The following is a 13,166-nucleotide window of genomic DNA, read 5'->3' as shown; positions in this document are numbered from 1 at the left end:
TGGAAGAGTTAAAGAAAGCCCTCAGCGCAGCACCCGCACTACAAGTTCCAGACCAAACTCTCCCCCTATGCAATAGAGGTAGCTAGCACTGATCTGACCCTCTCGGCCGTACTCCTTCAGGAATGGCACGAGCAGCTACGACCAATGTCTTATGCCTCCAAACTTTTAGACCCCGTAGAACAGGGGTTTCAGCCTACTAGAGGCACCCCCACACAGTTACTTTTAGACGGTCGACTGAAGGATGGTTCAGTGAGCCAGATAGAGCAGCTAGGTGGACACTTCTGTTACAAAGGACGGGACATAACTATTAACGAACCAAGAACACACCCATTTTTAGCGGACAACCTACAGTATCCAGGACAACCCCATGATTGCGAGATAGTAGCACCCCTACACAACACAGGACCATTCATTGCCAAAACGCCCCCCAGGAAGATAGGGAATTCAAGCCAGAGCCCCAGCACACAGACACGTGTGCCCCATTGAAGATATATGTGGACGGTTCAATCCACAGTTTTAGATGGCGAACGCATCACAGGATGCGGGATTTAGTGGAAGATGCGCAGGACGCGCACTAGAGGAGTAGCACTAAAGTTACCAGGTCACTTAGGCGCGCAGGCAGCAGAGCTCGCGGCCATAGCAGACATAGTGGACCACCCAGATTCGTTCTCCAGCCCAGCAGACATTTTATCCGGACACTTTATATGTCTGTAACAGCCTCACAGACTTCTACCCCTGTGGAGGACAAGAGGTTTGTCTCCGCGGACGTGAGCTCCTTCCATCAGCCCCATTACTCCGCCACATCCTAGAGAAGGCAAAGGATAGGACGTATGTCATTATCAAAGTTAGAAGCCACCATCGATCATCCCCCCCTGGAAATGTGAAAGCCAACGCCTGGATAAAACAGGTTCCAGGCGAGGTCATTTTTGGACACCCCCAGCTAGCGCCCAGCTAGCGCCCCTGTGAGTTCAGTTCAGGTCTCACAGACAGAAATAGAGGATTTAGTACAGGCACAGAAGCAGGACGAAAATCTCCGGGAGATTTAAAAGGAAACTTTGTGGCCCAGTACGACAGGTTCAAACACGCTTGATCACACATGAGGGTGTGATTATAAAACACAAATTGTATGTGGTTCCTGAGAAGGACAGGAATCAAATGATTGCCTTATTCCATAATGGTCATGGACACCAAGGGATCCGACCCTACCACAACACACCATAGACAACTCTGTTGGTGGCCCAACTTAAGACAAGATGTTACCCCTATATAGAGAATTGTTTAATTTGTGCGCAGAATAACCCGGAGAGGTATTCAAGAAGGCACAACTCAGCCACACTCGCCCCGTTAAGGCCCCTGGACAAACCTCCAGATCGATTTATAGGTCCATTGCCCCCTTGCAGGAATGGCTATAAATATGTTCTGGTGGTCATAGATACCTTTACCAATGGGTAGAGGCATTCCCTTCCCGCACCAACACCGCAAAGACAACTGCAAAGATCCTGACCCACCACATCTTTACGAGATGGGGACTCCCCAGAAGTATAGAATCAGATCAGGGATCTCATTTTACAGGACGGGTCATGAAGAATGTCCTGATCATATTCGCATCAACAAATTTTCACATTGCGTATCACCCCCAGTCAAGCGGGATAGTGGAACGCATGAATCGGACTCTAAAATCGTCTGTTAGAAAAAATGGTACAGGGAGAACAATTCGCTTGGGATTCAGTGCTCCCATTCGCTCTTATGTTCATAAGAAATTCTGTTTCAGCATCAACAGGTTTCACCCCACACACTCATGACCGGACGCCCTATGAAAGGATCAGAAGTCCTTTTAGGACTCGACATGACCAGCCCAGAAGTGACAGCCCTCACACACGAAAAAGCAGTTAAACAATTAGTTGAGACGTACGGTCGGCTCAGCTAGCAGCCGCAGTAAAATTGGGTAAAAAGGCAGAACAGAGCAAGGCCTGTTTCAACAAAAATGTCCACGCCACATAATTTCAGTTTGGGCAACAAGTGATGTTATCTGTGTATAACCCAGCCGTGTTTGGCACCAAACTTTCCGGCCCGTACTCAATTACGGAATAAATCAGCCCCTCAGTATATAGGATAAAGTACCAAAACGGTAAGACTGCGTGGTTCCATATTAACCAGCTAAGGCTTATGGAACACAGTCAAACCACTCACACCATGTCCTGCTAGACGCAGCAGAACACCTCGCCCCGCCCACAAGAGACACATTTCCACCCTCCCCCTCACAGACCAGTTCCTCATCGGACTCGACCTCGACTCCGCCCACTGACTTTAGGACACGCCCCGGAACGCCCACAAGCTGCCACAGCAGAGACAGTGACAGTGATTGTGAGACTGAGGACAGCCACAGCACTCCACCCTACAGCCCCCACTTCGGCGACTTCGACCCCGACTCCACTGACTCCATGGAGATCACTTACATAAAAATCCAGACCCACACCCAAACCCACCACCCAACACTGACGACCCCGGCAACGCTCCTTCACATTTAGACCCCACGATTTGGCACAGGGACAATTCTTGGAGACTTGTCCGAAATGATGAGAGTGACCCCCGGTCACACAATGCAAAAATTGCATGCCTGCTCCATACAAGGGTATGGGATCCGGGGGAAGAGGATGACTTGATGTCTGACTCCCGACACGGCAACCCCTTTGCGCCCCTGTTCGCAGAGAATGAAGAGAAGTGAGGTGTCCTGATGATGTAAAAAGAGGAACCGCTTGAGAGAAGCGCTGTCTTTTCTGATGGAACCTGCACGCATGTTGGTGATGTTTGTATGTTTGTTTGTTAAATGTTTGATATGGAGATTGGCCACTCGGTTTTCAGCTGAAAAGTTTGTGACCATCTCACATTCCCCCGCCATATCACTGGAAATGTCTTCTGCTGAAATGATCAATGTTCACGACTTGTCTTCTGTTTACAGATGTTGTTCCCGACAACATTTAATCTGAAATGTCTGAAGCCCAGCTCAAGGCTTCACCCTCCACCCCACTAGGAGCATCTTGGCTCCCCCTTTTTTATAGGTGACCCTCTATTCTGCGAATAGAGGCTGCAAATTCAACAATGACTACATTCTTGCCCGTTCATTTCAGGTTGCTCAGGCAGTGGAGAAATGGCATTGAGGACCCGCCCTGTCTGAGGATCACCCCTTTGGTCAGCTAAGCTCGGGTACAGCACAGCACGCCCTGCCCGGGGATCCCATTCAACTCTTACCCGTCGCGGCCCATACGCAACTCATTCGACTTTTTCATTTCTAAACCTTGGTTTCATTTTGTTTAAGGTAGCCCTTCGGCCGCCACTCCATATGCTATTTACATCCAGGAACATTTTGGGATGGTAAATTGCAACACTCTGCGAGACGGCTCACACTGGTTTAGTAGATAAGTATATGTCTGGTCCTAAATCCGTTTTGAAAAAAAAAATGAGGGAGTCACATGGAGGTGACCATCATAAAGGGAAAATTGGAACAAGAGGACAGATATACTTAAAGTCAAGATATTAAGCTGAACACTGACAGATAATATGCTTGATCCCATAGCTTTCGGATGTTCAAGAGAGGAACCGAAGCAACAGCACAGGAAGATCCCAGGAAGGAAAGAGAAGAGAAGAGACCGAGAAGATGAACAGCACTCCAATTGCTATGTTTTTAGCTTTTGTGGCATCTGCGTGGTTGCGCGTGGACGCGAACCCCCTTTCCCACAGTACAACGTTTGCTAACTTCTCCCAAACCCAGACCACCCCCAGCCCAGTCAATGGTAACAGTACCCCGACCTGGTGTACCAGAATTCTGACACGGTACTCCTTGTCATACGTCATTGAATCACTTTTGGTGATTGCAGTTCTCTGTATTATAGTCCAAACCCTCAGGATGAGGAAATGGAGAAGGAGAGCCTACCGCTCTCGTGCCTGAACAGTGTACAGAGTACAATCCCCTATTTTCGGATTCCGCCAATCCCCCCCAACCCCTTGATGTGTAATAAAGGATTTAATTTTGATGTGATGTGTAAATAAAGACCTCTGCGGATGTATTGTAATGTTCTGAGCTCGACTGCCGAGTCAGAGAATGAAATGTAATGATGCTGTTGTGTGAATGATTAAGGGTTTAGAATGTTGTAGAATGTTTAAATATGAGATGTGAGTAGTTGTTTGAGGATAGTTAGAGGTTCCCGATTCCAATTGGTAATGCATGTCCCCTTTGACATGGTGCCAATCAGAAATTGTTAGTTAAAATTTTTTTGCCATATTTGAGGAAAGGATAGAAGCCATGGAACTCGCTGAGGTCAGGGGACCCAAAGACACCGTACTTGGGTGATCCTTCATGATTTCTCATGAGGATCACAAGGAGGGAGTGTAGGCACCGAAGTTGGCCATTCCCTCAATACAAAATGGAGGAACGCAAAGCTTGCAGGTTAAAATGGACAAAGTTTGCAGCACAAGCAGGCTGCACCAAGCCAATGTGTATTCTGTCTGCTAAGAGAGCAGACAGCACCAAAACGAACATTCCGCATACTAATGAGGCAATCTCCGGGATCGTTAACATAGTAATGGAACGATCCCAGGGACAATGGACACAAATAGGGAAGTGATTGCAACAGTGTATGGGAAACCAGACACCCCGGCACCAGCGGGGTTCGAAAACAAAGCACCTGAAGGCCCGTCCAGTAGCCGAGAGACAGCCTCAGTATTGGTGGCATTCAAACAAATCGATTGGGAAGAGACCCAATCGATTCCCAGCTGGTAGAGGTTGCGCCCAAAAGGGCTCGAAGCCCTGGGGCCTATAAAAGACAGGTCCCAAACTTAGTTCGTTCTTCTTGACCAGCCCTCCTCTCTGGACCAGCCCTCTCGACCAGCCTTTACCGAAGAAGATCTTGACCGAGAGAGAGGAGAGATTTGGGACAGCAGCCGCCAGCAAGTAAGTGCCTCACAACGATCGCTACCAGAGATAGACACTCCTGACCCTTTTTAACCCGTACCAACCTGAAGTCTGCGGACCAGTGCAGAGCAAGAGGCCTTGTCCCCTGATCCGGCAGTTCCCTTTAAGATAAGTATTGGTTTATTTAGTGGTAGGAATAGTTTAGTCATCTTAGCGTGTGCATGAGTAGATGATAATTGTATTATAATAAACTCATTTGTTTGAACTTACTAATTGGTGTATGGTTTTATTGTTTTGAACTTGACCTTGAAACTTGTGGCGGTATCTTAATGATACCTGGCGACTCCAGAGCTATAACGAAACAGAGCCAAATCGAGTGTTAAGCACACTCACCCAGAATGAGCAACAAGTCCCATTCACAACTTCGCAAATTCTGAAGCAGTCTATGTCCGCATGAAGCAAGACCTGACAAGATTCAAGCTCAGGCTGATAAATGGCACTTAAAATTCACATCACATAATACCAGGCACTGACCATTCCCAGCAAGAGGCAAATCTAGCCACCTCCCCATGACACTCAGTTGCATTTTGTTTGCAAGGAAGATATTCCCGAACATGTGCCAGAGTGTGGCGACTAGGGGATTTTCATAGTAACTTCATTGCAGTGTTAATGTAAGCCTACTTGTGACAATAATAAAGATTCTTCTTATTAGGAAATTGCGTTCAGAAATGAGACTTCAGTGTAAGAGGCAATTGAGGAGTTAAACAGACTGAGGGGGGAAAGCACCTGCTAGTACAAAGTCAGAGGGATGCACCCACACCTAGCCGAGTTACATTGTCCCAGACAGACCTAAATTTGTTAGTGTGAATACACAGGATACCCGACTTCCATTGTTCTTCGAGACACTTCTGCCCTGACCAGCTATTATTCCATTACATAGTCTGATAGTCTCTTTGTCCATCAATGGGAGGTTGTATATCAGTATCATGGCTCTGTTCTTTGGTATAAACAAGAGTGGCATTCAAACAGCCAAGATAACGCTGATGGGTTCAAGCTTGGAATCTGCAGCAGAGAACCTTTGTTTGACGGGCTGAATGGAGTGTGTCTCCTGTAGCAGAGCCACGTCCACCGTCAAGCTTTTTAAATGTGCGAACGCATGGGCCCTCTTGACCGGCCCATTTAACCCTCGCACGTTCCACGTGATCAGCCTGCTTCCCACCCCCAATCAACCATAGCCCCTTCTGGGCCAGTTTCCAGCCAGCGCCCGCACCTCCTCAGGCCCGCCCTCAGCCGTCCATTGTCAAGGACCCTCCCCATGCCACCTTTTAGCAACCCCCGTTCCGTCAGCAATTCCTCCCCCCTTCCCCCACCACAAAATATCAACCCCAACCCCCATCAACACACTAACCACCTGCTCACCCCCCACTGTTCTTCCATGAACTAGCCCCCCCCCCCCCAAGCTAGCCTGGTAGTCCACGGCCATGGCGCCTAACATTCTACCCCCCCCCCCCACTGATTCCCCCCCCCGCGCTCAAACATCCTCATACTTAACAACCCCCACCAAACACAAATAGAAGAGCAACCCACCATCCCCCATCAAGAAACAACACCCAAAACAAAACAGTGGCCTCAAACACAGTTCAAAAGTAAACCAAACTAACCCCAAAAGAACAGAATGGGAACATCTACAAAGTTCAATGTCCTCCTTCTCGTGCCCTTTCAAGACATTGCGTAGTTGATGACGTCTATGGCTGAGGGTCTCAGCAGAATGTCTGACTCAGGCATCGAAGGCCATGGGACGAGGTAAGCAGATGGAGGTACACATAGACGTAGTGGAAGAGCTATCGTATGCACCTGTGGGCTGTGGCCTGAGAGATGCCACACAGGTTCTTGCTCAAGCTCCGGAATGATCATAGAAGGCATAGAAGTTCAGGGCTGTGGTAACCGTGACAGCCACCAGGAACGGATATCCTCCTCTTTCATGTGGTCCCAAGTCCGTGAGGACATGGCACAGGTGCCACATGTTCTTGCGGCACGCGCTGTCCATCATCTGTTTCCAAGACCAGCTACACCTGTACACCTTGGTCTGTCGCTGGACTCCCCCTCTGGGTCCCACCTTGGCCTGATGTGTGGCCCGGTCCTCAGGGTATGGGGTGAAGTCTGGCACATAAGCCGCCGCCTCGAGCATCTGCAAATGCTGCTGCTCCCAGTTTATGGCCACCTGGCTTAGGAGTAGCACCACTAGGTCAAGTTCTGCGGAGTCCAAAATCCCATCCATAGCATTCAATATCTGTAAGGAATTGGGAGAGGGTGTTAGACTGACAAACAACGGTGGCTCCTATCCTGTGACCCTTTTATTGAAAGATTCAAGGACTTAAGTTTCGATCTGTCAAGTCGAGGTCCAGTACACAGTTAAAGCCCCCCACCCCAGAATCAGCTGCTGCAAGTCCACATATTGAATAGAAGCCAACAACTTGTTGATGAAAGCTGTATCATCCCAGTTCGATGCATACAGATTAACTAGAACCACTGGAGTACCCACTAACAATCACGTACCTTCCGTTTTCATTTGGTTCCACTAACTTTTGCCACCGAGAATAATACTTTCTATTCACCAAAACCGCCGCCCTTCCAGGTGCTGCAATCAATCCCCGCATGAAATACTTGCCCTGCCCTGCCCTTCTGTAACCTTGTCTGATCCTTAATCCTCAAATGGGTCTCCTGTATAAAACACCGCCTAAGGTGTGCAAACACCCTCAATCTTTTTCCTGGGCTGTTCAACTGTTATATTCTGGGTGACCAGCCGACTGGGGCCCTCTTCCTCTTCCCCCCCCCCCCGCCGCTCCCCGACCCAGAGTCAACCAGCCCCACCATGTGGGACAGTCCATCAACTAGTCAAAGAGAGCGCCACACCAGGTCCACCTAAGATGGCCACCAAATCCCCTATCCGAACAGAACAAGAAAAAGCTATAGCCACCAGTCAGAGAACTAACGTCTCCTCCCTACCCAACCCACCTCTCATCAGTTCCACACCCAAATCACCAACAAACAGCAATGTCGGGGTGGCATGATGGTGCAGTAGTTAGCACTGCTGTCTCACGCCACCGAGGACATGGGTTTGATCCCGGCCCCGGGTCACTCTCCCTGTGTAATTTGCACATTCTTTCCCGTGTCTGCGTGGGTCTCACCCCCACAACCCAAAGATGTGCCGTGTAGGTGGATTGGCGATGTTAAATTGCCCCTTAATTGGACATATTTAAAAAAACGCAATAAGGCAACCAAAGGCACATACCCTTCCCCCATCCCAGCTTAACCCCAAACATAACAAATTTAAAAATCCTAAACTCATCCTTAAAACCCCCCCACAGTATGAACTGCATTTGCCCCCACCACTCCGCTCCCGTTAACTAACTACATGGCTCGTAAGACGGCCCCTGCTCATAGGAAAAACAGAAGAAATAACCATAACACCAATCAGCCGCCACCCATTTTCAACTTTAATAGTTTATTAAAAAAACTAAAAGTGGAACAATACACATCCACAAACCAACAGTACAAATACAAGTGCAAACCCCAAAATGCCCGCAACACCCCAACAAATCCCAAATATCACACACCCAACCCCCAAACAGACATGCGATAACAGATACAATTCGCGCGACCCCAGTCCATGCTTCTGTACAATCGTATCTGCATCCTCTGGTGCATCAAAATAATAATCTGTCGGTTTGTAAATTCCTCTGAGGCGTGGAGGGTACCAAATCGAATGTTGCTCCTGTACAACACAGCTTTGGCCTTGTTGAATGCTGCACGCCTCTCAGCCAGTTCTGCTCCCATTTATATGGGAATTGGGTCCTTCGCCCACTGCAGGACCCTTTCCTTTTCTTGGCAACTGTGTGAAAACGCACGATTATCGCACACAGTGGTTCGCCAGAACAGGGTCTCTTGCCTGACCAACCTGTGGCCCGATCCAACTCGGGAGTGGAAGTCATTACATTCTCTCCCACCATCCTCCCATAAAGCTGCGCCATATATTTGTTGGGTTTGGATCTTCCAGCCCCAGTACTCTCAAATTCTATGTTCTGGAGCAATTCTCCAGATCGTTGACCTTGGCCCTCAGCACCTTGTTGACACCAGCCATCCGTGCCATCTCCGCTTCCAGAGAGGGATCTGATCACTCTGCCTTGAAAGGCTGCATCCACATCCTTTAGCACCGAGCTTTGCACCTTTACCATCAATTTGCTTTCCCAAGGCTGCACACATAAGGACCATCGCCCCTTTGATTGCTCTTCTGAGGTCTTCAGAGACAGTCAGCTGAAATTACTTAAGTTCCCCTGCCAATATGCCTGTAAGCACCTCAGCAGTTAGTGGAGTGGCCAAAGACACAGCAGGAGCCGCTGCAATTTTCTCAGCAGATGTAGCATTTGAAGCATCCCAGTCCGATGACGAATTGTTACTTTTTTTGCTGCCTTCTTTTATACTTATTGGGCATTCCTTTTATGTGGGACTTTTATCCAATTGAACTAAACCAAGTTTCCTCCCCAAGTCACCCCTGGAAACCGGGAAAAAAAGGGCCAAAATAAAGATAATCTGGTGGGAGACACCTTGTGTGCTCATTACATGCCACCACCGGATGTCCCCTTGCGCATGAAATGTCAGATGAGGCGTTCCCATCTCAGCACCAGCCAACCACTAGGTCTTGATGCTTCTTTGAAAGTCCTGGTAATAAGGTGTTCTGCCAAATGACTCTGACAATCTGCTCAGGGAACCATCTGACAGGAGCCACTATCTCCTTTACCCCCAGGACCTCAAGGACGTTATGTGTGAACCTCTGCTTGATCACCTGTGGTTAAAGGTGTTTATCTGAACAAATCTTTCCATGAGGGACAGATGATACGGCACGATCCAACTACTTGGAGCGTTCCGCGGCAACGTGGCCAGATCCATCGTCTGCAACACCGGGAACAGGTAGACCCTCAGCACTTGGCGTTTGCGTACCAAGGATCTACACACTGCTTGAAGCACCCATACACAAAAGTGAATATCAGGATGAGGGTGGTATTGGGAACAGAGATTTGTGCCTGGTGTTCCTTCATACGCGATCTATCTTGGATTTCCAGGTGAACTTGGAGTTTGGGGAGGGAATCCACAATTGGATCTAATTGCTCTACACAAACATAATAGTGCAGTTCAATTAATGGGTGGCAATCACAGCTTTCAGATTAAATCTGTTGTCAGGCATGGCTTCCCTCTCTCCTTTGTCCTGTTTGTGTGTTTCATAGAACCTTTTACTGAATCCATCAAGAAGGATTGGGCATAAGAGGAGTGACAATCCCAGGCAGCGGAGGCACGCAGGTCAAAGCCTCCCTGTACACAGACAACGTCGCCATCTTCTGCTTTCAATCCGATGTTGGTGCATGGCTAATGAATTTTTGGGAGCAATTCAATCAGCCAAGGTAAACCGAGGCCATGTTCTTTGGGAACTTGGCTGACCAGCCGTTGTACACTTCACTGTCAGGTCAGATTAGCTGTTGGGGATATGGTTCAGAGCAGTTCGGCGTGCACCACAATCTGGGCGGAGCGTATTGCCTAAGTTCCTGACCATTAGATGTGAGGTACTCTTGAAGCTGTACGTGGCGCAGGTCTGGCTCATTCTCCGATCCTGCATCACAGTCACACTTGCCATCTTGAACCGCAACAATCCTTGAGGTGTCAGTGCATCCACTGTGCTGTTCAGCAGGGCATTTCAGGATTTTGACTGAAGGAGTGATGATGAACAGCTAAGTCAGTATGGTATGTGGCGTGGAGGGAACTTGCAGGTGGTGGTGTTCCCATGCATCAGCTGATCTTGTTTTTCTAGTTTGTAGGTTGGAAAGTGCTGTTGAAAGTACACATCCGTGGCAAAGATGTAAAGAGATTTGTATATTTTTGCAGATAATTGGGGCTGTTTAGCACACTGGGCTAAATCGCTGGCTTTTAAAGCAGACCAAGGTAGGCCAGCAGCACGTACCAGGCGCCGGAATGTGGCGACTAGGGGCTTTTCACAGTAACTTCATTGAAGCCTACTCGTGACAATAAGTGATTTTCTATTTCTATTTTCTAATTTCATTTTCCTCCTGTCCTGAATATGTTGAGTGTTTTTGCTTTGTATGGCTCCACAGGTATCAGTTACGCTCTGGTGCCCAGCTCAACTGATTAGAATGCATATGAAAGAGTTTTAGCAAGCTTGCCTTTGAAGGAGAGGTGGACTAAAGAATACATCACGCCAAATCAAATGTTATTCATTCCTACCTGATAGCCCATGTGTTATTACCAAGTACGGCTGTTAGATAATGATCCAAGCAAACCAGAATTTTGAAACAGGTTTTAGCAGCCGCTATGTATAATTTGAGGCTGTCTAACTTGGCATAAATTTTGGGTTAAACCTGCGATTTTATTAGTTTATATCGCTCAGCTATTCAGATAAATCCATTGAGCCTTCGGGGATTTTTACATGTTAAATTTGAAGTAAGAATGTCACAAAATATGTTTTAAGATGGAAAAATAATGCATGTACTAAAAACAGTCTCTAATATTTAATCTCCCACTGGCTGAATTTAACAGGTGGTGCTTTTGGCTGGTCCTGGTTTGATCCTGAGTAGTGCAATGATTGCTCTTATGGCTGTTAAAGTTTACACATTCAACTGGGACTGGTACGTTGGCATGATGTTTGGGTCAATTCTTGGCTGCACTGATCCCATTACAGCCGTCGCTCTGCTTAGGAATCTAGGTATAGTAAGAGTTCTTCACATCAGTTTTAGATTTGTTTGAAATGAGAACCACATGCAATCATCTTTTAACTTAAAAATTTCCATAAAATCACTGGAATGTAATGGCTGCTGCTAAATCTGATTATTCTAATGCAATCATATAAAGCTCAGAATCCAGGATCTTTACAAGTGAGGCTTTGGGCTTGCATGCAAGGGACCTTTGTGTTGTGAACAATAACTAAAGAATCATACAGCATAGAAAGAGGCCATTTGACCAATCATGCATGCGCCAGCTCTTTAGAAAGAACAATCTAGTTAGCCCTGCTCCACTTTTTCAATAGCCTGGTAAATTTATTATTCAATAACAGTTATTGTGGCTGAAGATTTGTTTTGACTCTTTAAAGAGGAGATATATATGACCTGCTTTGGTGTCGAATCTAATAAATATTCAACTTCATAGGGCAATTTATAGATGATTATCCTGGCTCACTGAACTATAAGATTGGTCCCATTCACCTACTCCGTTCTTTTAGGGCTGCAATTTTTTTCGGTTTCCGTTTATATTGAATTTCCATTTGCCATCTGCTGTTGAATCTGTTGGCATTGCCCTTTCAGGCAATTAATTCTAGATCATAATGCACTGCATAAAACAAATCTCAAGTCCCCTCTGGTTCCTTTGCCAATCATCACAAAGATGTGTCCTCTGGTTACTTATCCTCCTGCCGGTTGAAATAGTTTCTCCTTACCTACTTTTCAAAACCTTTCATAATCTTGAACACCTCCACAAATCTTCCCTTAACCATCTCTGCTCTAAGAACAAACCTAGCTCCTCTATTGTCTCTCCATAATATGCCAAAATATATCACTGATTGACTTTCCCATTGCTAGTAACAGTATATATATTGATGATTGATGTTAGCTCTTTGACAGCTGGAGATAATTTAAGGTACAATTTGGCTAATATTTACCTGACTGAATAGGTGTCCATGGGGAATTGCATGTGAATTAGTTTGTGACCCTTCTGTATAGAAACAAAAAGTGGTTTTGTTTTTCCTGTACAATGTTTTTCCTGCCAAGGTGAATGAAGCTTTAAGGTTAGGAGAGAAATTTTAACTGGGGTGACAAACTCCATATGGAATTTGTTAAAAATGCTTTTCCGCAAACATCCCCAGTTCTGACGTATGATAGAAAGAAGGTCATTGATGAAGCACTGAAGCTGGTTGGGCCCAGGACACTATCCTGAGGAACTCCTGCAGTGATGTCCTGGAGCTGAGATGATTGATCTCCAACCACCACAACCATCGTCCTTTGTGCCAGGTATGACTCCAACCAACCCAACCAAGGGAGAATTTCCCCCCCCCCGATTCCCATTGACTTCAGTTTAGCTAAGCGTCCTTGATGTCAAACTGGTCAGATGCTGCCTTGATGTCAAGGGTAGTCACTCTCACCTCACCTCTGGCATTCAGCTCTTTTGTCCATGTTTGTAAAGCTGTAATGAGATCAGGAGC

At 46.9% G+C, this 13,166-nt stretch overlaps 1 protein-coding gene across 1 annotated transcript in view; it reads left to right on the top strand.

Annotated features, from left to right (window-relative positions):
• Nucleotides 1-13,166, top strand: part of LOC119971691 (sodium/hydrogen exchanger 10-like) — a 730,493-nt gene that overhangs the window by 112,207 nt on the left and 605,120 nt on the right. The window contains exon 4 of the mRNA XM_038807592.1: nucleotides 11,513-11,683. Coding sequence (XP_038663520.1) covers nucleotides 11,513-11,683 — 171 coding nt within the window. The remainder of the gene's footprint in view (nucleotides 1-11,512; nucleotides 11,684-13,166) is intronic.

The sequence above is a fragment of the Scyliorhinus canicula genome, chromosome 9, assembly GCF_902713615.1.
Source record: "Scyliorhinus canicula chromosome 9, sScyCan1.1, whole genome shotgun sequence".
NCBI classification, from domain to species: domain Eukaryota; kingdom Metazoa; phylum Chordata; class Chondrichthyes; order Carcharhiniformes; family Scyliorhinidae; genus Scyliorhinus; species Scyliorhinus canicula.
The sequence above is the reverse complement of the archived record's forward strand: the minus strand, read 5'-3'. Positions and strand labels throughout refer to the sequence as shown.